Raw genomic sequence first — 27,518 nt, 5'->3', positions numbered from 1 at the left:
ATTTTTTATTTCAAAGTTATTTACATCAAGCAAAATAAACATATGGTACCTCCCTTTCAAAAGTACGTACAAAAGTAAGTATACTTAATATATTTTACAAGAAAATGATTAAAGATCTATACATAAAATTTTAGAAGGGAAAAAAGTCTTGAGTGAAATATTTTAAAACACAAGTGGAGAATTAGTTAAGGGAAAGGAAGGGTGAAGGTTCCCCTCCCCGACTAAAGAAACATACGAATGGGCACCCCTCAATAAGGGCTTTAACAATACCCTTGGACCACTTTTTCTCTTTTTAATTTATAAAATAGTAATACTCTTCGCTTTCGATTTCGCACACCTGTTAAAAGATAATAATCAGTTTATCATAATATTCGTATTAATTGATGCATAATATTAGGTCTTGTGAAATAATTTGAGGAATAAATTATTAATATCGAAGATGATAAGTAAAAATAATTTTATTTTTGAAAGGATGAGTTAAGATGAACGGAAAGAGAGTATTTCTTAATCATATTTATTCATGTTGAAAAGGAAATGTGTAGTTGGACGAATTGAACTTCTCTTCTCGATCGGCTGACCTTTCGCTTGTTCACAATTGTCCAAATTATTAGACACCATAAGACTTTTCTATAAGAAAAAAAAAAGCCTATGAATTGAATGTTGTCTTCATACTAATTTGATTGGCTCTTCGAACAAATAATATACCTCATGTAATTTAATAAATGAGCTTTTCCGGAAAATGTTTTTCTTAACGAATATTTCTCAAAAACATTTTCCATTCATAAATCTAACACTAAAAAATCTTTTTCAAAAAATAAGTCAAAAATCTACTTGTTTTTCAGGAAAACATTTTCATTCATACCAAACACACCCTAAGAGTAATAAGAAGAATGTTTGAAATCAAACTCGTAACTATTGAACAATCTTATATATGCATTGATTCTCAACATTAAATACTTATTTTTTAAGGCATCATTTAATAGAGGATAATTTGATAAAATATTTATATCAATAATTATTTTCTTAATAGGTATGTCAAGTTAAACTGTAACTAGTAAAAATGAACGGAGGGAATAACAAAGTAAGAGGTTCCTCTGAAAAAAGTCCACTACATTATTATAAATTCTTTAAAGACATTGACACAAAATTAAATAAAGTGTTTAATAAAATTGGGATTGTCCTAATCACGATCAGATATATGATAGTCTTTTTAATTTGGGTTAGTTTCCAAACTATTTTTTTTTTTCAATTTGTTCCAGAATCTGCCACCTCACTGACATGTCAATTTGCATGCACTTCAAAAAAAAAATTATAAAATATTTGTCACTTTTCACCGGTACAAGTATCAAAATATTTATTTGCCAAGGCTTCAACAATAGGTCAAAAAAAATTACCTACTAGGATTTGTGCCTTCGCTAGAATTTAATTCTGGCAATGTAACGTTTGTATTTCTCTTCCACAATCACGTTTTTATGGTTTAGATTGCTTCCATTTCGCTCAGTGATACTATGAAAATTACTTTTGCTTTTTTTGTTTTTCCGAACTATTAAGATGTTCGAATTTAGATTTATTTTCAATTCACTAAGGCATTTTGTCAATTAATACATCCTTCCTCATTTTTGGATGTTAAAGTATCTACCATAACCTTTTATTTTTTTTATTTGAACCGTCATAATTTTCAATTTACTTCATTAACCACAAAGAGCCAGCAAATCAACAAAATTAGTTAAAAATATAACCTCACACAACACAAGATGTATATGTCCAATTACACATACAGTTTCTTTACCTGGTTGAATTAAAAAAATTACTGCATTTATCATCTTAAATTGGTATAAAATAGAAAGAATCATCAACAACATGCAAACAATAAACAGGCATAAAAGGATCCAAAGTCACATACACTGGTCACTAATAGGTATAATTTTATTTCACCATGAGTATAATTTAATCTATTACTCCTCAGTTTCAATTTATGTGACACATTTTATTTTTCAAAGTTTCAAACTATTTAAGTTTGACAGAAAAATTGCTCATGGAATCTTCAATTTTTTTTAAAAAATGAAATTTATATATTTGTAAACTATGTAAAAGTACTATAAGTCACAACAATTGACAATTCAAAATATTTAAAAGATATATGAAAAAAATAGACATGTTTGAATATCGAAATTCGAAACATGTGACAGAGGGAGTATAACATATCAATTAGTATTACTATTTTCATTGGAAAAACAATTTTCTTGATCCAATGGTCTATCGAAAACAGTCTGTCTACCTTACAAAGATATATGTAAGATCTATGTATACACTACTCTCCGTAGACCTCACTTGTGAAACTACATTGGACGGGATTTCTTTTTATAGCATTGGTGTATAAACGTAAACTCAGCACTAATAATGTTGAAGGAAATATCTTCCAAAAAGGCCACTTGATGAAATATCTTGGTGTCTTTGGCCCACGAAACAAGGAAATATCTTACACTTTCTGAGCTCACCCAATTGCTTTGCTTCTTCTAAAGTTTATCTATTTGAGCATCTACACAGCACTTGCTTTAACATTACAATTTACAACCTAAAATTTATTCTGATGCTGATGCCTCTTCTCCTCTTTACTACTACAATAGACATCATTTTCCTATGTTGTAGACTTGAATAAACACAAAGTTAGATGAGAGAAAAGATAAGTTTTTAGGCACAATATTAAAGGATAGAAAAAAGACCCCTTGAAGAAAGAAATTCAAGGTCTCATTTGCAAAGATTATAACCATACACAACCTCATCTTCAACTCCAATTTCATATAGTGAAAATATTTGGACTCTATGACCAAACGCCTACTTAGGGCAGCTAATGAAATTAGTAACATACAAGTGTAGAACTATAGGCCATCCATCATTGGTGCTAAGAATAGTTGCTGCCAAACCACACATGTTAAGAGCTACTTGCAAAACCCTAGCATAATTTGGTGTTTAGATCAATTCTAAAGTGAAAAGAAGAAAAATAAAAAGATGTAACTTGTCTGATAACAGAAACAGAAGCCATCCCTCACAGTGTAACACAAAACAAATGACCCCAGCATTTAAATTACGTTTACTTTAATTTCTTTCCTTTTCAATTTCATGTTTTCTAGAGTTGGTAAATTATTCCTTTTCTAAGAATATCAAATCATCTAAAGCGTTCAAAGGAACTATATAACAAATAAATCATGACGAGAAAATATAATAGTAACAGGGGAACAGATACACTAAAAAAGTGGACGATTGAAACTTGTATTGGTATAGACAAAGGAAAAACCAAAGGCATATAGCATAATCTATTAAGAGCTTCAAGCTCAAAATTACAAGAAGACAGCATTACAAGTAACCACTCTCCTTTCACAACTCAACAGAGAGTACGGTCAGAGAAAGTTGCAGTATCAGTTACTTGCCTTTGTCGTAGTCACTACTGCTCAGAAGCAGATGCAGGAGTTGTTGTCACAGAAGGATTGTAGACGCTGAACTCTCCGAAGTCTCTTCTACCACTGGAAAAAATATATGCCACATCAGTGCCTTTGAACAAAGAAAAAGTATTGCTTCTCACAAATCCAAATTGCTTCCCCAAACTAAAGTTGCACGTCTATATCATATGATCCGTGATCTATGCCTCTAAGAATACTGATTAACAGCTTCAGCACACACAAGCTATATAGCATTTGACCAGAACAACAATGGAACCTTTCATTTTAAGGTTAGTGGAAGAAAAGTTGCAAAAGAATGGTGCTAGTTTTTGAGAAGGAGAAGGGAGGACGGATTTATTTCTTAGATGCACCAAGTATTTATCTATACCCAAAACGACAAATTCACCACTTATGTGTGCTTATGCATATTTACGCTAGCACATGTTATTGGGACTGATTTTATTCTATAATGTGCTCTTTCACTATATCTCAAAGTGTCCTAATCACACTCTACCAGCATAACATTCGTACTTAAACTCCTCAAACAAACTACAACTTTAACCTCTCATCTTGTGGTAGTATCTTGAAGCTGTGTTTGGTGTGGATGCTCTCTTATTTTCCCATCTTTGGTTGGACAAAATTTTTGGAGAACATTTTCTCTAGGAAAACAAGTTGCTTAAAAATGAGGAAAATGACTTCCTTAACGGAACAATTTCCATAAGTGATATTCTATGTTTATTGTATCTTCCCTACCCAAGGCACCCAACGCCCCCAACCCCTACCCCTTGACCATCCCACCCCTTCCACCTCTATAGGTTTTTGCTAGATCACATATAAATGGTCTTGAAATAACATTTTTTTTTTATTACTTACCAAACATAAGAAAATAAATAAGAAACCAACTTGTTTTCTAAGAAAACCTTTTCTAGGAAAACATTTTCCATGGAAAATATGCTCCCTCATACCAAACACACATGTAGATATTAAAATGAAAGGTCAATATCATTTTATATTGATTGTATAAAATCCTATTTCGTTTAAAAAGATCAAATGTTAGATGGAGATGACAGTGGATTCCTAACCTGTGCATTATATCCCAGCCAGCAGGTAAGAAGCGTGGATGAACAGCTTCAACAAAAACTTGCCTCCATCTCTGACAAAATTCACGAATTCCCTCCTCCCCATTCTCTTTGAGTAGATGATTAACAACTTGCTTCCCGTGTGGTCCATGCCCTAATAGTGAGAGCTTTGAGTCTCGTTTGGATGATACACTAGCATTTATATTAGCAATGGAATTAGCAGTTCCATTAGACACATCGCAGCTTTCATCAACATATGACTCCGAAAGAATATCATCCTGTTTCACTATGGATTCTCTTTCGAGCAGGACATCATTGTTATGAACAATAGAGGACCCATCATTGACCCCAAAATGTGAATCACTAATAGTCATGTCCTCTATTGGTAATACATTGGTATTTTCTTCATTGTTGCTTGAATTATCTGAAATTTCCTCAGGCGGAGATGCTCCTTTGGCTTGCTTGTTATCTAGCTTATCATCTGATGTGGTACTTCTACTAGAATCTTTGCAAGCTAGCATTCTCTTTTTCTCAAATCGCTTTCTCCTATTAGTACTAATCCCAATTAACAAAGCTCTTTCGAGATCTTCATCAGAAACTTCCCGTCCACCATAATAGTTTCTGACAATCTACAATAACAAAGACAATAAGAAAGTTTTCAATTATTAGCAGTTTCAAACAACTCAGCAATTGAAAAGATTACTTAAATTGATGGAGAGAGTAAAGATGCCAGAAAACAGATGATTAAGACACCCGAAACATCAAAAATAAGCACAAAGAAATATGCAAGTGATTGCATGATGCAAAATTCAGCAAGTACATCCAAAGCAATTCATTCAAAATTAACTCACTACTGCAGAACGAGGATGCAAGTTACAAGAAAGAGTAAGGTGGAAGAACCAACAGAAACAGAATTAAAGGATAATATACATATTACGTCTCCAGTCTAAAACATCTAACGAGAGAGGACTGTATTATTATCACCATTTAGTGGTATATATTTCACCAGAGAAAAACTGTTGGCCTTTATGTTAATAATAAAACCAAGCTTTTTGTCAGGTTTTCTTCTTTTCCATTTCTCTGATAATAACCATGTCTCAGATTCATGCACAAAGCAATCGATGTCACCAAATCAAAGCACTTGATAGTGTTTGACAGGGTTGAACATTTTGGCTTAAACACCAAGATATTGCTCCTTGCTATTTGCTAGCCTTCTTGATAATGAACTTGAGCAAAATTACAAGATAATGAAAATTCTCTTCTAAAAACGGTAATAACTTATTCCAACATGATAATGGAAAATATGATTGTTATGAGTGAATAGATTGACCCTAAGGTGGATGTATGAATGTAGTCATGTACTAGGACGGATAAGATTATGAATGAGCACATCTGGGACAAGGTAGGAGTGGCTTCCGTTCTGGACAAGATGAGGGAGTGATGCTGAGATGGTTCGGGCATGTGAAGAGGTCAAAGTGAGGAGGTACGAGAGCTTGGCGATGGTGAGTTCGAGGCGGGGTAGAGGTAGGCCGAAGAAGTACTGGGGTAGGTGATTAGACAAGATATGACACATCAAAGCTCACTGAGCACATGACCTTAGATAGGAGGATTTGGAGATAGCGGATTAGGGTAGAAGGTCAGTAGATAGTTGAATGTTTTCTCATTTTTCTGCGAGTTAGGCTTAGTGGTAGTTTGGCGCCTTGTACCTGTTTCTCCTTTAATACCAGTAGTATTAGCAGTTGTTGGCGTAGTTCTCTGTCCAGCGATATATATCGCTACCAATTGTGTCTTGATTATCACATTACTTTGTTGATGTTACCGTTTCTTTTCTATATGCTATGTGATGCTTCCTCTAGTACTTGTTATATCTCTTTTCTTCCGTATGTTCTGTGATATGTGTTACCTGAGCCAAGGGTCTTTCGAAAACAGTCTCTCTACCTATGTAAGGTAGGGGTAAGATCTGCATACATTCTACCCCCCAGACTCCACCTTGTGGGACTACACTAGGTATGTTGCTGTTGTTGAGTGAATAGATTGACCATCAAACAGCAATTAACTACTACACATAAAATAGGGCAGCAAAAGGAAAAAGGAAAGGAGATAGAAAAAGAACAAGAATGAAGCAGATTGAAGGTGAAAACGAACTAAGATGATAGGTTTACACCTTCACAGTCAATAGTAGAGAAAAGCAAACCTGGAGGGTTGTCAACAAATTATGAAATTAGATACTGATGGAACTGAAACAGGAAGAATGAAATTCATACTATTGAATAATTCAATTGGAAGTGTTTTAAAAAAAATAATTATAAGTGGAGTGTCTGGTCATTACATGTAATACTGAGTTGTCTCCTATCATAAAAGTTTGGAACTATGTACAACTTTTCGCACTTTTAACATCTAATATGCTTCTTTAATTAACTTTAACATCTAATTATGCTGATATTTCTATTCTAAATATTAATTACAACAATGTTATCTATGTATGCTATGATATTTAATTATATTTATTAGTCTATATAGTCAAATGTGGTAAAATCAAATATTGAACCATCATACATCATCATTGACCTTATGGAATTATCACACATTTAACATAAACTAGCATTTTTCCTCATGTAAGTTAAACTGCATCTACTTAAAAGTTGAAGAACGTTTTGATTGGCACCATTGTCACGAACATGGTTAGTGAGGATTCATATAGCCGACCTCGACTTGTTTGGGACTAAGGCATAGTTGTTGTTCTAGTTGGCACCAGCAACAAAGTGACCTGCTTTTGTTATCGAACACAATTAGTGTCTAATCAGAAAATATATTCCAGTTTGAAGTTCTAAATTCAGTCATCTACCAGATGATGAGTCTTGATCAATCCACTTCTTAAGTCCCATTAAGCGATGCAAAGGGCCACCACCAAGAAACTAGCATTTCTATGGTTGCAAGCAGTTCTAAAGAGAAGAGCAGTTTAAATCTAAGCATTGCTATTAGCAAATTAAGCAATACAATATTGAAGATTCCTTTAGTTATATTAGCTAAGAGTACAAGTATATACTAAATATATGCTAAACTTTCATACCATTATTAATTCTTCTCGGCGTTTAGCTGGCATTCTTGATCCATGACGTAGTAACGCCATGGCTGCTGTACGCAACTGCAAAGGAGATACTCCTTCCTCCTCTACATTTAACTTTGGCACAGATGACTCTGATGAATTCTGATTTTGATTAGAATCGACTATTCGACGAACAAAAAGTGGTATCCCAAATTCTGTAGCTATCTTTCTCTTATATTTCTCAGCCGCAGCATGAGCAACTTCATGGCAATCCACACAAAGAAGGACAATGTCATGAGAGCGATGGCTCTTTAAATGCTCAGGGAAGTGCATTCTATAGCATGAAGGTATGATTCGATAACGTAAATAGTGATTTCCTTCACCACAGCCAACACAAATATTTCTCTTACTTTGGATGTAAAAATCATTGCCCTCATCTTCAGGGCGACCTTTAGGTTCAAAAAGAAGCATTATAGCAGGAGGGTCCTCTTCAATAAGTTTTGCCAAATTTCGGCTGACATACCTGCAACAAGGTTTCAGATCCCATATTAACTTCAAGTATCAATCATTGAAGAAGACAAGAAAAAGAACCCAATATTTCACTAACCATTCAAGTTTTCTACGATCACAATAACATAATAATCTTCCATCATTTGCAAAAATCCTACAATTGTGGTAAACAGGAGATTTGCAAGAAAATTTTTGGACAAACAACTTCCGAGAAGCCTTCTTAGCAAATTGCTTGGAATTTTTCAGTCTATTTTGCTTGAAAGCAGATCTAACTGGCATCTTCAAGCTAGATTTGGACAGTAGAGCATAGTTGTATACAGAAAGAGGACAGCTCCCATCCGACCCAAGGCAATTTTGAAGAATCAACTTACAATTGTCATCATTCATTCCTGTTTCATCTAAAAACAAGTACTCGAGGTCGTCCAAGTGACTGCAAACCACAGATGAAAGAGACTGAAATAAGCTGCTACTACTCTGACAGTCTAGATTCTGATCGGCTTCTGATATTGTGTTGCATATATCCAATTCTGCTGTAGGTACTTTAGCTGCAAGTGCAATAATGGCATGCTCAGATAAAACATATCTCAAGCTTTCATCATGTACACGAGCCTAGAAAGACGCAAATTAAATAAAGTAAGCTCAAAGAACATAAGCAAAATATCAAAAATCAAAATTGGGTTTAAGAAACAAGTGCACCAAATAAATGTTAAAGTGAAGCTATGCAGATGGAAATCATAAATGGAATATCATTCAAGTAGCTTATATATGCTATATACTACATAGTTTCCAGTGCTGAAATCATACAAAGATCAAATAAACAACAGTGTGTTGGTAAATTATGAATGATGTTTTTTTGATTGACAGAATCTGTCACACGACATTATGATGATAAAGAGATTATATTATGATCCAAATACTACTTACCATTAAATCTCTCCAAGCACACAATCGCCTCACGAGTTCATGGAACTAACACCAAAAAAGAAGTAATCAGCACTCAGAAATCAAGCTGTCTAAAGAAGAAAAAAAGCATACAAAGAATAGTACCTTCGACTCATCAGAACTTAACATAAAACTTCCTTTATCACTCTGATAACGGGAGATTATAGATGATGCAGCAGACTCTCCTGGGTAAGTTTCACACTCTTTTGAAAAAAGTTGTAAGCAGATTGAATTGGAACGCCGGGTGGCCTCAAGTACAAAAATGGACTTGTCTCTGAGATGTGATAAATTTTCTGTTACACAAATATCTTCAGGATTTTAATACTTCAGATGAGTCAATTAATTAAAGGATTACCTTGGGAAAAATTTAATAACAAGAAGAACAACTACACCTCAACCCCAAGCTAGGTGGGGCTAGCTATAGGAATCAACACTATCGATTTTGCTCTGTTTGGTCCCCTCCGGTTCCAATATTCAATAATTTGGGGTTAGAAAATATTAGAAGTTCTCTACATGTTCTACTAACACACAAGTTCATACTAAAAAGATTCATAGACCTTTAGAAACTATCAAAGTTAATCCTTTATCTTCTAGACAGTGAATGACCACAGAAGCCCATTATTCCGAATATCAAAATATAGCAAGCGCCATTGGAATAATTGAAAAATAGCCATTAACCACAGTTATAGTGTAGTTATATCTAAAGCTTTAACATCTTAGTTGTTTTGCTAACAAATTTTGCCAATCAAACTTACAATTCTATGATCTTTTTCTGAAGAACAAACTTCCTATCAGCATGATGTACTCATGGGCATCCAAGTGGAAGTGCGACCTTTTTAATGAACATTGGTAAGCTTAAGCTACTTCCAACAGAGTTCTTCAGCAGTAAAGCCCCAAACTATTCACTATCCTTTACTCAAATTATCAGATATTGCTTAGGACCCATTCATACTGACCTTCAAAAAACCTATGTCACCTTAAAACACTATGTCCAGCAAGGATGCAAGTTATACTATGTACTCCCTTCCATTTTATGTGACCAGACATGGATTTGTACTACTTTAACTAGCATATTAAACAAGTTTGTAGTAGAAGAAAGTATTGAAGTAATAGTTACAAGATAAACTTGATGAGAAAAGATCACTACAACTTAAATTTGGTTATTTTTAGATGTGAATGCTTGAACCTTGTGAAAGTTAAAAAATAATCGCATTTGAAAAATGATATTATATATTTGGGATGCCACAATATAAAAAGAATGTCATATAAATTGGGACGGCAGAACCATTTACCTTCAACTTTCATGTCACATTAGGTTTACAGATTTAATAAATGCAAAAGTAACCCTCATAAGTGAAAGAGGGCTTGAACTCAATAAATATTACCAAAAAGTTCCTTCAGCACATGGCTACAAGGACTTGATTGCATAGTATAAGAGCTGACTAATAACACACACTTCCTCTCAACCTCAGAGATGCTCAACAAACCATAATTTGTATCCAACTAACAAGTTTGCAGAAGTGTATACTGAGAGGATCTCAGCAAGCTCTCCACTCATAGAGATAATAAGTGTATACACTTCCACATATTAGTTAGGAGAGTAGAAGACTAATGTTTATTTGTTTACATAAGTGGAGACCCATACCAGTATCATGTTGTTTGAGCTCGCAAGAAAGACGATGCGCGATGTACATCAAATAGTGTGCATCAGTTCGAGCATATTGCACCATTTCAGCGGGAAGTGGACGTTGCCTCCAGTCTTCTTTCTAAAGTTTTAATAAAGAATAGAACTGTAGTTTAGATCAAGATTTTGTCAGCTGAACTATAAGAGCAGTGCACCAACACTACAGTATAGCATGAAATATGCTCAAATCACCAATGTATCCACTGAAAATCATGTTTGCTGATCAGAGGATAATGGCCAGCCACTTTACGTTCATAAACCACAGTGTTACCTATTCCAAAGAGCAATTGCCAGTGTCTATATTCCTTTTCAAAGTGTCCAGTCTGCTCAGAGGCAATATAAGTGCAAATCTTGTTTCGCTAACAATTTAAGAGATGGTAGCAAGAAGGGCAGCACCAGTGCTGCGGTCACACACACTCACACTACCTACATAATCAATTAATTTGCAGTTTTCATCTAATAGCACCATTATTTAAGGAATTCTTTACTTCAAGGGACACAATTAGTCTTAATGCATCAGCTCTGAGGAAAAGGGAAATGAAAGTGACATTTCGAGAGAGATAAATACAATCTAGAACTCAGACAGCATTATCGTATTCCTTTCCACAATTCTATGAAAATCTATTATATTCCTAAGTTCCACTCAAAATTCAAATCCACCAAAAATATGACACTGATAATAATAAAGAAATAGAGATTAAAAAATTCCATCCATCACAACTCATCAACAGAAAAGATAGCAACAGCAACCCATGGAGGAAATAGAAGTGTATGTAAAAGAAGATGATGTATCCAGCAAGCTTCTTTCTATACCTGTAATAGTTTATTCGTGACAATGCCACAGTATGTATCCAGCAAATATGCCAAAGACCTTTGTGGTTTAGACAACACATCACAAGCCTGGAATAAAACAAAACAACAGCGGCTTAAAACTAAATAAGAAACATCATTGTCAATCATACACAAGAAAAACACACTATGCATCTTCAGTTAAAATCTTCACTTCATTAGACAAAAGAATATACAGTAACTTGACACCTTACCTTTGCAGTGTCAAATAGATTAACAACATAAATGTGGAAATCCCGTTGAAGCCAAAGAACATCGTTATCTGCACCATGGAATACCTATAACAGGAAAAACAACACCTTTTGATGAGTCACTTGAGAACTACTCGCTCCGTCCACTTTTACTTGTCCAGTTTGAAAAAACAAGGGATAATTTACTACTTTATACCTATTTTACCCTTACCATTAAGTACTTAATTACTTCCAATTCATTTCCCAATGAGTGAGATAGACTTATAATCAGTGACGAATTTATACTAAAAATAGGGCATGTGAATCCATGGTCTTGTAAAGATATGGCACCTGGGCCTAACTAAACCCTAAAAGCTAGCTCATGAGGGGAGGATTGCCCAAGTTCATATAAGAAGACCATCAGTCCATTCCCCAACCAATTTGGGACTTTTACCCACTCTAATACCCCCTTCACGCCTAGGCCCAACTAGAACGTGGACCGAGAGCCCAAATGGGGATGGACCTAGCACTGATATCATATAAAGATATGGACATGAGCCTAACTCAACCCCAAAAGCTAGCTCATGAGGGGAGGATTGCCCAAATCCATATAAACAGACCACTAGTCCATTCTTCAACAAATGTGGGACTTTTACCCACTCTAACAGGTCTCTCCGTAAAACTAGATATTTTATGTATATATTTTCTAAAATTGGTATAATGTTATCTGTTGGTGTCCATGCTATAACAAGGCTAAATGGTGCACTTATTTGGATGTTGAGTTATTTACCTAAAGGACTAAGGTTCAATTCCCACTTAATAGAATTTTTTCTTCTTGTTTTTAGTGGTGCATCAATGTTCTAGAAATCCTAAAGTTGCCTCTTGCTTATAATAATCAGGGGTGATATAGTAAAATTACCATTTTATTTAGTGTTTCTTATGGAGTGTGTCAAGTCAAACATGTACAGAGGGAGTTTTAGGAAGAAGCAAAAGATTAGCTATTCTGATAAGCACTATGCACCACAAGTGTGGGTTGTGAAATGGAGTACCCTTCTACTGCTGAGTTACCAGCTTGCAATTTATATATCAAATAAGAAACATAACAATTAATCAGCACATAAATTAACAAGATCACCTTGCAAATTTCCGGATTGGCAAATACAGGACGAAGAATGGCCATAACATCATGCAGAGCTATTGTATCCACAAGATAATCTTCCCTTTCAGTTGATATCTGCTCAGAACATGCAAAAGGTACAATACGATGATATAAATTGTTTTAAGAAAACCAGTTTAAAGCGTTTGGTTGGGAACTTGGGATGTAGATAACTTATGGTAACATGAGAAGGGAGCAGGGATTGAGGCACGGAAGTGGTGCGTTCATTACAATTGTGAAAGATTAAAGTTAACAACAATGTAAATGCATCCATCAATGACACGAATCTCAGTAAAAAAAAAAAAAACTTTGATTTCCGTCGAGGACATTTTAACAATGGGAAGCACATGATTAATCAAGAGAAGAATAAACCTGAACTAGAGCTGTGAAGCCTAAAAATGATCTCAAACTATGCTGCTCTGTATCAACTGCAAACACTCTCTCCTTACTCAACACTTCCGCAAGCTCCATCAATTGAGACTCACTCTCAACCCATACATACGATTCACGCATTGTAAAATCCTCAAAATTTCCACCAAAATGCTCCAAAAATTCAGCATTAGAATTCTTCATCAACTCCGTAATCTCCTCCTTATATGGATGCAAATTTGTAGAATCCTCTGTCACACACATTCACAATAATTCAGCTAGGGTTTCAAAAAACAAATTAAAACTAAATAAATTATATTGTATTGTACCATTAGTGTTGTCGAATTTGAGGTGTTTGAATTGAGAATAAGAGTTATCAGCAAGAACTCGTTTGAAATGAGATTGAGGTCTGATTTCAGCATTAAGATAACATGAATGCTTCTTTTGTTGCTTTTTCCTGTTGTGTTTTCGAACTTTGTGGTAGCTTTTTGCTATGAATATGGAAATGGCCACTGTTAGACAAGTAGCTATGGTGAGTTTAACAACAAGCTTCAAACTTTCCTTGTTCTCCATTTCAATGAATCTCTCTGATTCTTCTTTCCCTTTTTGCAAGTGCTTTTTCACTGTGCAATTTGAAATCTGGCTCTTATACTTGTTGTGGCGGCTTGTGTTCGTTTTAAGAAAATGTCTTCGTATTGGACTCTTGGGTCTGGTTCTATTTCAAAATTAAATTTGGCCCAAGCCCAAAACATACATTATGGAAGTCTTTACCCTGTCTATAAGAAAAAGTCATGTTGTTTGAAAAATGATCGAGAAATAGATATATTTTAATATGAATCGTTCTTAGGTTTTAAAATGTATACTAGTTGTATAACTGTAGTTCTTGTGTTTTGATATCTATCATTAATTATTTATTATTGTTTTCAATACTCTATCCTAGTATGATGTGTATGGTGTTTTGAATATTGCACTATTTTGTTGTAGTTGTTGCTTTTCTTCTAGTAGACGTTGTTGCACTATTTCTTTGTTATTCGCTATATTTTCTTCTCCGTATCTTGAATTGTTGCATATGAGCTGAGGGTCTTTCAGAAACAACCTGTATATGTTCACGAGGTAGTAGTAAGGTCTATCATCTATGTACATTCTACTCTCCTCAAACCCCATTCGTAGGATTTCATTGCGTATGTTGTTGTATTAGTTTTGCTCCGTGTTTGTTTTAGTTGGAGATACTTTTGTCTAAAACTTTTTCCATATCAACATAGTGATTAAATGTGTTAAGAGCTTTTAAAAGTGGCAATTTACCCACTTCTCCACCTATACATTGTGGATCATATAATATGGCCCAACAAGTAGGCCCAAGCCCAAAATTCATTAGAGTAGAATCAAAATTCAGTTTTTTCAGAAGTTAGTTACTTATGACAATTCAAATTATCAACACCCGCCTTTGAACTTTTCATTGCACATATGAATAATGGCTTCGCTACAACAACCTATTCAAGAAATTGAAACGAGTCCAGATATTGTTTCATCAGTGGAAACGGTTATCGAAACAACGGAATCACATAATTCGTCAATAGAGGAAGTTGAGACTGATTTTGTTGCAAAAATTAAGAAGAATATATTCACCTTATGGCACAATGTAACACAAGATCGTCATGGAGATCAAATCAAACAAGTGAGACTTTATCACGTTTGGCCAGGAAAAAATGTACGTATGTTACTACTATTTGTGTTCTATTACATTCACTTAACAATTACTGAGGGTCTTTAAGAAACAACCTCTCTACCTCCACGAGGTAGTGGTAAGGCCTGCGCACATTCTACCTCCCCACAACTCACATGTGGGATTTCACTGCACGTATGTTTTTATTGTTGTTCTAATTAAATAGCCTTGAATTGTTCCAATTGTGCAGGTATTTTATTTCAAAGGGTTACTGATATGTGGGCCGGATCCAAGACGGTTACTGTTAACTACAGTTTCTATTAGTCTATCAAGTTTGGTTTTTGTTGTTTATGTTGTAAAGAATGCATCAAAAATCAGTTTTTGTGTGTTATTGACCTTAATTGTGAGTCACTTTATAACTTTCTAGTACTCAATCTATCGAGTTGTTAATTTTCTTCAATTCTTATATGATAATTTTCGTTACAATACTTGCAGGTTTTCGCGAACTTAATAATGGTTAGTGTGATTGATCCCGGAATTATTCCTCGGAACAATGAATCACCATCCCCTGAATCGACTCAAAATGGGAGAGTGAGAAGCAAAAGAGTGTTTGTAAATGGTTCGGAATTGAAATTAAAATATTGCCGAATTTGTAAGATATATCGTCCGGCTAGGAGTTGCCATTGCATTGTGTGTGACAATTGTGTCGATAATTTTGACCATCATTGCCCTTGGATTGGTCAATGCATCGGACTGGTTAGTACAATTTTTCGAATCTACGAAAGAAGATCGATGAATGAATATTTTTTGCATCTAATAATTTTTTTTTGTTTGTTCCTTTTTTATGCAGAGGAATTATCGACTTTATGTGTTGCTGTTGGTTATTGCAAATGTTTACTTTGTCTACATATTTGGTTTCTCATGTTTAAAGATTCAACAAAAGAATGGTAGCAATGGTTTGATTGGTTTGGTGAGAGATTGCCCTGAGACATTGGTGTTGGCATGTTTTAGTTTTGTTGCTGCATGTTTTGTTGGTGGATTGACTTGTTATCATGTGTTTCTCATTGCTACTAATCAGGTTGGTCTCAATTTTACATATACCAATATCAAAATGTATTGTTGCGGGTAGTGTTGATAAAATGAGCCCATATTTTACCTATTTGATTAACCCATTCTACTTGTCCATATTCGATCGGTTCCTAGGGATTTGTTCCTTGGTCGTGGTCAGGTCGGAGTCTTGTTGAGTTGTACCTTGAATTTGACTATATAATGTTGATAAATAGTATTGTGGAATATTTTTTGTAAATTGATTATCAGATTAATTACTGAGTTTTACCCGAATATTGAATTCTAAAATAGAGTACAATTTATTAATACGAGTCAATAACCCATCTTTTACTCAGTCCATTTTTTTCCATATGAGATACGGGGTGGCCAGATTATTACATGTTTATATTGACTTGTTTCTCAACCTGCCAACTCGTCTATTTGTCACCACTATTCCTAAGATGAAAGCTCAATGACTAAGAAGTCGACATTAGAACAACACATAATGATTGAGTTTAATTTTTATGTATTGACAATGTAACTGAATTATTAGATTATTTAAAAGGATATGTAATCAATCATAAATTTGAAAATAATTTCCAATATGAAAAATAATATAGATTATTTGCTTATAACATATTAAAGAACATTTATATGAGTTTCTTTTGGCCTTATCATTTAGTATTCATAACTTACTGATCCGATTAATTCAAATATCAAAGTTATATACTGAAATTCTTAATATCCTCTAGTTGTGATTTTTTGATTATTTTTTTTTATTGTGGCAGACGGCTTATGAAAATTTTAGGCAGCAGTATGGAAGCACTAAAAATCCTTTTGATAAAGGAGTTGTGACTAATATTAAGGAGGTTTTATTTTCACCTTGGACGCCTTCAAGGATCAATTTTCGTTCTGAAATATAGTAGCTTTCATCATTTTGAACATGTCACACAACCTTGATATATATATTAATAAATATATAATTTGTATAATATCTTCATTTAGAGTCTCTTTTTATTTGTTTTTTACTTTATTGTTTATGAAGAGTTTCACATCGATCCTGTAATGGATGAGTGATATTTTAAATATAATTTGGCAATTCTCAATGTATAGACTCATTTCAATGCTTGTTTCCCGATGTTGGCCTCCATATTAAAATTGTCATGCTTCAGATGGTTAGTTTTAGACGTGAGAAAGGGTATAAAGAGTCTTACATTGGTGCCTTAGGGAATGGGTTAGAATCATTTCTTTGAAATTGAGTCAAGACCAAAATTCATTTTTTCTAAGGTTGCTCAATTTCACAATTGCAAAAATTAACCATACAGCTTCCATTTTCATTCATCCACATTTACCCTGAATCTTTATATATAATTGATTTAAATCCTCTCCAAAATTTGATATTTTTATTGGAGTATATATTCTCTTCTTACGTATGATCATCCTATTAATATTAATTAAATACTATATTTTTTTACCATAAAAAATGTGATACAGAAGATGAGACGCTATTCCTCTTTTAATTAACCAAAGTTTTCGAATTTAAGCCTTAAGAATAGAAAAATTCTTAGTATGATCCGTCTCCGCCCAAAATTAGTATTAATTTGTATACGGATCTGATTGTTTCTTTTTGTTTATGTGATGAGAAAATTCCCATGTTGCATCACATGAATCTTGGCTGTATGGTCTACAATCACCATCTTCCCTCACATGATTCTTTAGATAATTGGACCAGCTGTAGTTTCTTTTTTTAATTTTTGTAATTTATTTCCTAGTTAGGACCATTTCACTGAACATATGATTTAGTCGACCTGTTAAATCTTATAAACTCCATTAATAATCCAAAGTAGAAAATGGTTTACGTACAATTAATTGTACATCAATTGATCATCTACAATTATACATAAGATATTCAAAATACGTGTAACTAATTTAATCGTTTTTGTAAATATTCTATATCTCAAGAACAATGGAGCAAAACGATCGGTCTCAAATATCATGCACGTGTTTTACCATTCTAAAATGGGATTAATGTTAGATATAAATTTAGATTTTTCGGGCTTTAAAGTAGGTATCAAATATTGTGTGAATTGTTTTTTTTTTTTTAGAAAACTAGTAGTCTCTCCCATAATTTCTTCATGTTTGATATTGTTATGAAAATGAATATTTAATCTAATTCAACCAACAAATTGAATGTCTGGAGCATGGACAATCTAACATGTGGCCTAACATGGATAACTAAAAAATGGAATAAATACGACTCTAACACCATGTTAATAAAATAAACTTTAATTATTTGGGCCTAATTACTCAACCCAAAAACTAAACTAACATGATTAATTTGAATATGAGAATTGCCCCAAATCAGGAACTTTAATAGGTAATCTCACAATCAATATGGGAAGCTCAACACATATGTTTTAACATATGCTAATCATATACATTACGGGTAACTTTTGCTCAAATTTATATTAATTTATACTTATATTTAAAAATTCAATATATATCAAGAATCCAACAAATTATATTTTCTATAATCTAGAACCCACAAAATCAAAATCCTAGTCTGTCTATAATATTCATACCTAGTTTCTTGTAGACTAGCATGCATTCACTTAATTTACAAGACTTCTTGAATGATGCGTTAAGTAAAGAAGTAAAGAAGTTTGGAAGAGGCATAGGGGTGAATTTAAGTGGAACGCGGCCATCTTTTAATTAATTCCGTCGAAAGAAATGAAATTATCGCGGATATACACATTAAAAAGTAGTAGCCAAATTTGCCTTGCATAGATCAGTTCAAGAACGTAAGATATCCTTGTTTTTTCAGGATAAGAAGGGGTGAAAAAAGGCCTAAAGTCAATGTTCGAATACCAAACAATAGCAGTAAAATAACTCATAACCAGTGGCGGAACCAAAAATTTTATTAAGGGTGTCCAAGAATAATGATGTTTGACTGTCAATATAAAACAAAAAAAATATTGTGCTATTTGGGGTTCAAACCCAGAACTCTTTCGTTCAAATATTGTGCTACGCCATTGCATGTCATACTTACGGATGGAATAAGAATCCTTTTTTGGGCGATCAACCAAACCAACCCCAATACCGACTCTGCTTGGAGCTAGATTCGTTTATTGATAGATCTAATTTATTTTAATAAAAAACTACTTTACATAAATATATTCTTACATTCTACTCTTTCACCTTACTTTGATGAACATTATGGGATTGAAAAAATAAATGAAAGAGTATGGGTAACCCCATATATATCAAATATCGAACGTGTACAATGTATATTAATTGGAACGTTATATAATAGTGCAACTCTTTCACCTTATTATAACCTTGATGATAAGAGCTTTCAATAGCATATGGAAGCACATGCAAAAAGCAGTCACCATGCCAAGAATTTAGGTGCATTTAAATGGCTAATTGGCAGCTAGCGGGTAGCATGGCCCAAAAGCAAAAATACCTATAGTATAGTAAGTGTGAATATATATGAGATATTATGCAGAGCTTCTACTTCAATAAAGTGAATTAATTCTACCAGCACAAGCAACGTATCCTACAAATAATCCCCTCACCCTTTTTTGCTTCTTTCCTGTCACCATCCTTTTTTTTGTTTTTCCATGTCGATACATACATCGACAATCTTTTAAATTTATTGGTATGCAAATTTTTCAAACAACCGCTTGTTTCAATTGAACTTCTGAACACGTAATAAAATATTTCTATTAGACACTTTTAGTTCAAATTTTAATTTGGAAAAACTTTGTGCATGTTCTCAATTGCGTATCTATTGGGTGATTAAGTTAACCATATAAAGTATGTCGTATCAACATCAATTGTAATACGGGACTGGAGTATTACCGTTTATTGAGGTGAATACATATAATTAAAGAATATGATATATTTTAAATGATTAACTTGTCCACATAATACATATAATTTTTTTTCAAAATTTGAATTAAATATGTCTAATAAAAAGACTTTATAATTTATTTAATTGCTTAATTAGAATAAATAAAAATTTGAATATCTGAATAAAATTTATCGGACAACTGACACTGGATAAACATAAATTCAACTATTTTTGAGAAATAACAGATGAGGTAATTAGTTGTTCAGGAAATCCCCGCATGCAAAATTCACCACTAAACTCGTCCCATTAAAAAGACCACAATTGAAATTTAAATCGAACTGAAGTGAGAAAAACATTTTTCATTCTTTGGGTATTGATAAATTCTAATTTTAATTGATAATATATGATTCAATACGTTTAATTTTTAATTTAATTAATTAAAATATGTCTTTTGATCTCTTTACGTAAAATAATATATATGATCTATTTGTAGAAGTGGTTTATTCTCATTTATGTAACAACACAAAATTAACATAACACATATAGACAATTAAATAATAGAACAATTGATAAGCTGGAGGATCTATGCTATGTATAATGGGTGCTTACCTATTGACTTTTGTGACAAGCACTATTATTAATGTACAAAATCTAGTAATTCATTGAAATATATTAGCTGAACACTCATTCTATGTAGCGATTTTCAAATAAAAAATAGTTGAGATATAATATTTCTTAATCCACCATCATTGATAATTCTAAATGTTGTAAATAGTCACTAGTTAAGAAATTAAAAGTGCACATTCAAATAATTGAAGACTAAAAGCTTCTATCAAATTAACTAACTATGAATGTAGAAGATGGGAGGGAAGAGAGGTGTTGATCATCATTATTTATTCCGTCTAACTTGTTTCAATACATTGAATATGCTTTTTATATATAGTCATTTACTCATTTGATACGAAAACTAACTAACACCCTTACTCCCAACTAACTAATTGAATTCTGTTAATTTGCTAACCAACTTATCAAAGCACTAACAAACTACCAAGCATAAAAGTCTACATAACTTCTGCTAACTGTTTGTTGTTTCTTAAATTTTGAAGATAGAATGTATCATCTAACTTCATAACATATTCAGTGACAATCTACTAATGTCATGGCAGATTGTCCTATCAGACTCACAATAGGCAATTAATTCCTTTGTTATATTAGATGAAAAAAATAAACCATGATATTTTGAGATACTTAACTACTCTCGTAGCAGCTTCCAAATGGAAATGTTTTGGTCTTTACCGACTAAGTACTTGCAGCGTAAAACATATGTCTAATTTAGTAATAGTGAGATAAATTAAATTTTCAACTATCTTTTGGTATCCAACTACATCCTCCATCACCTTTGCTTCCTACATGAATATTGTAATCCATTGATAATTTATTTTTAAAATACATTTAAAAAGATAATTTAATTTTATACTTCTTAACGATATAATCTTTTAAGGTATTTTGATGCTTACCTTCTTTGAGATATTAATTAGTAATATATAAATGTTTATTTGTGAATGACAATCGATGTTGAACCAAATATTTTTCAATAAGTAAAGTGATTGGTGATGGAAGTCACTCATAGATGAGAGAAAAATTCACATGAAAAATTAAAGATACCCCGTATAATTTCAATGGCAGTTCAATAAAAATAGAAGCCTAAATTCAAATTCACTATTTTCACATTTGTTATTTATATTGTAATATATTTATAAGACACAAACATTAACTTCATATGATGATATTATTATTTATATGAATAGTGTTGCTATAAATTGAATAAGATATTAGCCATATGTCTATAATATATTATTTCAAATCTTATTATAAAAATTTTATTTACTAATATAAAAATTTGAGTGTTTTAGTCTAAAATTCTAAAATATTACTAATATTAAAAAGTAGGCAATCTTTCTTTTTTCTTTTCTCATGAAGAATTAAGATTTTTTTTGTCTACAAATTTTAGTATTGTCTAAGGAAAAATAAAATCATAAATACTAAAAAAAGTTTGGAACCTCTAAATTTGAGAGAAATTGATAAATAACCATTTTTGAACAACTATAACTTTTAGCCATAATCTCAAAACTATTTAGTGTTCAATTAATTTGTGTAAAATGTCCTTACTTAAAACACGAAATATCCTTATCTAAATACGAAATATTCTTATCTAAAACACGAAATATGCCACACCCATTGTACTTTTCATGTAGTTTGTTTTGTGTATATGGGTTTTAATTGAGTAATTAATTAATTTAACTAAAGTTAGTGAAAACTAATCCTGGATAAGCAAAACGCTTAAGGAGAATCGCAGGAGGTGAGTCACATGGTAGTTTGGGATATTAGGAATGTCAAATAAAGGTGGAGTCAAAATTTAGAGTTTGTTAGTTTTTGGGATTTTAATTTTAATCATTTTTAGTTACTGAGTTCTAAAATACAAAATAACTTAAGTGTATTCAATAATATTTGTAATATAAATACATGATTAAAATTAAAACTATTGAATCTGCAACTCGTATTCTAGCTCCACCCAGTGCCAAATCTACCCGTTTGGCCATAGATTTCCCAAATAATATTTGGGGGGAAATTTGGCAAATAGTGTTTGTCCATACAATTTGCCATTATTTGGCAGATATTTTTGGCAAATATCCCAAATTCCCAAATACTAGTTTTTTATTATTTGGGCCAAATCTCATTATTTGGGATATTTTGAAAATTAAAATTTTATACCAAACTTTTATCTTTTACAAAAACACCCACTATAGTAGTTGTTTGTGTTGTATTACATAATTTTTTACGTGAACACCAAAGTAGTGATGAAATATTTTGTGGATATGAAAGTGATGATATGGTTGTTGATGAAAATGATGAACAATCGGCTTAGGATAACAAAGTCATGTGTTTTGTCTACTTCACGATGTATGGAATGATACTTGTTGCACTCACTCCAAACTACCACATTGCTCTAGTGTCATGGACACTACTTGTTATTTGTTGCAACGAAGATCCAATTGACTTGTAATACAAATTTATGGTTTGTTTTGATAGTTTTTAAAACTTATGAGTATAAATTATATTTTCTAAAAAAATGAAATATATTTCCCAAATACTATGGCCAAACACATGGTGAAATTTCACCCAAATTTTCATCCAAATAATATTTGCCAAAAAAATTTGGAAATCTATGGCCAAAAGCTAAAAAGCGTACTTATATTTCCCCTCCCTCTGTTTTTTTTAATTACAACAACATCATACTTAATGTATAGTCTCACAAGTGAAATTTAAATAAGGTGGTATGTCCGTAAATTTATTATATCTTGTGAATCTACATAAACTGTTTCTAATAAACTCTTGACTCAAGTAAAATGTATCAAAATCAAATCGAAAAAAATGCTAAAAATAAAAGGAAAAGTAAACAGTAACACTAACAAATAATTATTTACGATCCGCAAGGATTAGATTATAGTTCCCTCCTCTTGGTCCAAATGATTTTGATTAGATTCCATGTGCTTTTTCTTATTTAAAAAACTTTGGTTATGAGGTCACATCTCATTAATAATAAGTACAAATGCTCACTCGAAAGTGCCTCCTCTCAAATAATTCCTTCTCACTTTTTCATACAAAAATTCACATGCATTGCATTAGTTTTTTCCAAAATATATCATTTTAAAACATCCCTTCCAACTAAATGTACGTGAAAATGTCCTTGAGATTAGAGATCTAAGTTTGAATTAATAATATAATTAACAAGGTTAGTTATCTTAATCATAAACTATGACACTGAATATTTGAATAAACTAGAGAATTTTTTGAAATTAGAGAAAAATACAAATTTTTTTTACTACATTATAAGTACAGCAGGACGATTAATTTAAGCCATGAATAATTGTAATAATTGAATTCTTTTTGCCGACACCTGAGGAATCTGTTTAGTTATTAACCGACATTTTTCGTGGTTCTTGCTGGCTAATTTTATCCAATTGATTTTTTTTATAATTGTTCACAAATTTATAGAGTGGAACTCACTGCTCCATTGGTGTACGAATGAGTGTCAAGGGGTCATTGGTAGTTGGTCAGGACTCAGAGTTATACGTATATTAGTAATGTATAGATTAATTATAAAAAAAATTATATACTATTTTATATAGAGATTAATTATGCGAGGATAGTTATTTATATATTAGTTATTCATGTATTAATTATTTAGTTTTTTATTATCACACATAAAATAATACCTTGATTCTCTTGACTAATACATATATTAATTATAATAAATCAAATATTATATTAATTTTATATATAATAAAAATATACTATCAAACAAGATATATTATTTATATAAAATTTAATATAGGAATAATTTATCTCCTAATCAGCTACCGAGTGACCGATAAGTGAATTAAATGAGTATTTTGTTACTAGTACTAATTAACATTTGGAGATGACTCGTAGATGCAAGTTCCCGAGGTCTTAACTTATCCTAGGAAGATATAATTTGATTTTAACGGTTCCTTAAGTCAAGTGGACTTAAAAGTGCTTTATTTGTTAAAATAAATAAATCATATTTTAAAGATTTTTTTTTTTTTTTAAATTAGATTTTTAAATCTATCTAAGTTATGTAATAACGAGATTTCCTCTTATTGTATATACTTTAACGAACCTCCATAAGATGCGCATTTGGAACTTTTTACTTAATTAACTGCTAGTATTACAGTATCAATGGTTTTTTTAAACCATAAAATTTAATAGTTTTTAAATATTTTTTTGAAGATTGTATATTTAATTAGTACAATACCAATAAGTCAAATGAATACTAATGATAGTGTCACGACCCAGACTGTCGTGATTGGCACCCACACAATCCTCCGATCGGAGAACCATTACTATAAACAACTAAGCTGCCTTAACCAAAATACTACACATTTAGAGATACGGAAGCAGATTTAAATGACAATAAAAATGGAGTTCCTATAAACTCCAAAGGATTTAAATAAACTAGCCAAACTAATGCGGAAATTCAACCCCTAGAACCTGAAAGTCATTGTACCAAAATTCTACTAACGACAAGTCTAAGAACAAGGTGTACAACCCCGAAACTAAACAACAGCTTAAACCAATAGTCTGAGTCCGAAAAGAATGGACTTAAACAAGAGAGATCCATGGAAGCCTGAAAGAACTGGCTCACCCTTAAATCCGGTCACGCTCAATAGTCACCTAGCTAAGGTCTGTCAATAGTCGTAGAAAGATGTCCTGTACTCAACAAAAATAAGAGTAAGTGCAGTATTAGTACATAACCACCGTATACTGGTATGATCACGTGGCTATCCCACTAAGTGTAACATACATTAGTCAATACAACAATATAATCACATGCACATATCGAACATATACAATATCATCAACATATATGAACAATGAACCACTTCACGATTCTCACATATCACAGTTATATCGATTTAGAGCACCATACCGTCTTCCAATATCAATCATCATTAGATATGAACGAACTCATCACAGGTAGATACACAACACAATTCAATGGTCCTCTCACGGAACCCAATTAAATAGTCCTCTCACGGCACCCAATTAAATGGTCCTCTCATGGAACCCAAACCCAAACAGTTAGCATACTGGTTCGTGGTACCCGATCCAAGTTAGTGTGCCGGAACGTGGCAACCGATCCAATGTTTATGCCGGAACGTGGTAACCGATCCCATGTTTATGCAGGAACGTGGCAACCAATCCAAGTTAGTTGTGCCGGAACGTGGCAACCGATCCATGTTAGTTATGCTGGAACGTGGTAACCGAACCAAGTTAGTTATGCCGGAACGTGGCAACCGATCCATTCAACACACCACAATCACAATCACAAGTATATCCTCAAGATCATACATTTAAGTCATGATTTCATGGTAATTATCATTCATCTATCTCATTTACAACAAGTGTGATCAACAATGCAACATTCGCATACATGAGCAAGAATAAACATACATCATACAATCATAGAATCACAACCATCACCTACCTCAAATCCAAGCTTGAATCCCCTAAGACACATGAATCTTCCCTTTCCGGATTCTTCCCGCTTGTTCGTGGTCTAAAAACATACAATTAACACAAGGATCAACAATCAAAGGTCTAATTATCCGGATTATAACAAACCCAATAACCCTAGACCAAACCCAAGATCCTAATACCTAATTTTAGGGTTGTTTTCCACCATAGAATCTATAACAAAACCCTCCCCCATCAATATTTATCCATTCTATTACGTTCTACACATCAAAAAATGGATTCGGGGAGTGAAAAACTTACCTTTAATTAGCCTCAAGAATGGTGAAAAACGCTCAAGAACTCGTCTGAGGTCGTCTCCTAGCTCTCAAAATCGAAAGTGCATAATAAAGACGTTTAAGAGTTTATTTACGACTTTAAGTCGCGTCGAACCCGCCACAGCGACCCTCACCCCGCTGCAGCAGCCCCGCCAAAGCAGCTTGCACGAACCAGTGAGCTATTTAAAGAATTCCAAAATCCCCATTTCACAACACACCTCTAACCAACGACGTTCAGAAAAATCGATTCTGGGAGTTCTACTCACCCGAATTCAATTTCGTAAAGTCGTACAGATTCCTTAACGACTTATCTAACTACTCATGTAATCAAAATCATAATTAAATCACCCAGTTGCTACCAGATTTTTCTAGACTCGCCTGACTCCGATTTCGTCCAAATTTGGACTAGGCTAGAAAATTTCAAGTTACTACTCAAAAGTTTTCTGGCCCCAATTCTTTCTCCATTGGCTTTTCTCTAACGACGGAAATCAGGTCGTTACAGATAGCCTGATAAGATTTGAAATTGGCAATGCTTTTCTGATTTGAAGATAACATTTTTATATTAAGAACAAACATGAAAGGTATTTTATCCAATTCATGTAAAATGATGAAGGTACATTTATCAGAAAATTAGTGATTTTGGACAACAGTTTGATATTTGGCTCGATAATGATTGGTGTCACGCAGGGGATTGATGTGAGTTTCCTACAACTAAAGATGTGTTGGGACCAATAAGATTATGAGGTATCGATACTATTGTCGTCCGATTACAGGTAGTTCGCATTATATCGATACAATGTCTATCCAAAATTTACCAAACATGCCAAAAAAAAATGTCATTGTATATTCAATTTAATCTAACATGTATTTCCACGTGTTGGATTTGAATTAGTCCATTTGCTAGGCTCAAATTTTCTCCCATTGAAGATAATCGAATGAAAATTAGTAAACAAATATTACATATTTTTGAAAATGTCATTGTTATCAACAGTTAAATGATAAGTGATGTTCTTATTAATTAAGTGGAACCTCAATAAATCAAGTCCGCAAGAAGAAATGGCCAATGGGGACGTACGTTACTCGTTTGGTAAGTGTCTCATAAATATGAGACATCTGGATTAATTACACACAACCCATTCCAGTTCATATGGTATTTTCTTTACTCGATCAATAGGTTATTTTTAATTTTAAAGTAATTAATTTTACATTCTACCTTATGCTCCATATTTTTTTGAGTTTTTTATTCAGTGTCTGATATTCAATTAGAGCCAGACTAATTCGAATTCGCGCTGCGTAGGGCTCCGTCTGAAAAAAGGATGAAACACTCTCTACTAAA

General features: G+C 32.8%; 2 protein-coding genes across 3 annotated transcripts; one reads left to right on the top strand and one right to left on the bottom strand.

Annotated features, from left to right (window-relative positions):
• Positions 1–3,220: 3,220 nt before the first annotated feature.
• Positions 3,221–13,875, bottom strand: LOC102587156 (protein RRP6-like 3). 2 transcript variants are annotated; one of them, XM_006366526.2, is made up of 12 exons: positions 13,572–13,875; positions 13,246–13,493; positions 12,853–12,951; positions 11,742–11,825; positions 11,512–11,598; positions 10,660–10,780; positions 9,120–9,307; positions 8,997–9,041; positions 8,170–8,681; positions 7,587–8,085; positions 4,520–5,145; positions 3,221–3,521 (listed from the first exon to the last, which is right to left on the bottom strand). In XM_006366526.2, exons 1-12 carry the CDS (start codon positions 13,813–13,815, stop codon positions 3,443–3,445), a joined length of 2,832 nt encoding a protein of 943 aa, XP_006366588.1. In that variant the 5' UTR covers positions 13,816–13,875; the 3' UTR covers positions 3,221–3,442. The 2 variants fall into 2 exon arrangements, with proteins under 2 accessions (XP_006366588.1, XP_006366589.1); XM_006366527.2 differs by lacking the exon at positions 12,853–12,951.
• An 838-nt stretch (positions 13,876–14,713) lies between these two features.
• LOC102588679 (probable protein S-acyltransferase 6) lies at positions 14,714–16,875 on the top strand. Its single transcript, XM_006366531.1, has 4 exons — positions 14,714–14,950; positions 15,401–15,661; positions 15,756–15,983; positions 16,741–16,875. Exons 1-4 carry the CDS (start codon positions 14,714–14,716, stop codon positions 16,873–16,875), a joined length of 861 nt encoding a protein of 286 aa, XP_006366593.1.
• Positions 16,876–27,518: the final 10,643 nt, after the last annotated feature.

The sequence above is a fragment of the Solanum tuberosum genome, unplaced genomic scaffold (genome assembly GCF_000226075.1).
Source record: "Solanum tuberosum cultivar DM 1-3 516 R44 unplaced genomic scaffold, SolTub_3.0 scf00652, whole genome shotgun sequence".
Lineage (NCBI taxonomy): Eukaryota > Viridiplantae > Streptophyta > Magnoliopsida > Solanales > Solanaceae > Solanum > Solanum tuberosum.
Note: the sequence above shows the minus strand (reverse complement) of the source record. Positions and strands in the feature narration are given on the sequence as shown.

What these genes read in the sequence shown, in the direction of transcription:
- LOC102587156 (XM_006366526.2), bottom strand. Translation starts at nt 13,815, where the DNA reads ATGGAGAACAAGGAAAGTTTGAAGCTTGTTGTTAAACTCACCATAGCT. An exon ending in ATCTATTTGACACTGCAAAG is followed by an intron (nt 11,599 to 11,741) that starts GTAAGGTGTCAA and finishes GTTTTATTCCAG; the next exon opens with GCTTGTGATGTGTTGTCTAA. An exon ending in GTGCTTGGAGAGATTTAATG is followed by an intron (nt 8,682 to 8,996) that starts GTAAGTAGTATT and finishes GCGTCTTTCTAG; the next exon opens with GCTCGTGTACATGATGAAAG.
- LOC102588679 (XM_006366531.1), top strand. Translation starts at nt 14,714, where the DNA reads ATGGCTTCGCTACAACAACCTATTCAAGAAATTGAAACGAGTCCAGAT. An exon ending in ACGTTTGGCCAGGAAAAAAT is followed by an intron (nt 14,951 to 15,400) that starts GTACGTATGTTA and finishes CAATACTTGCAG; the next exon opens with GTTTTCGCGAACTTAATAAT. An exon ending in TTCTCATTGCTACTAATCAG is followed by an intron (nt 15,984 to 16,740) that starts GTTGGTCTCAAT and finishes TTATTGTGGCAG; the next exon opens with ACGGCTTATGAAAATTTTAG.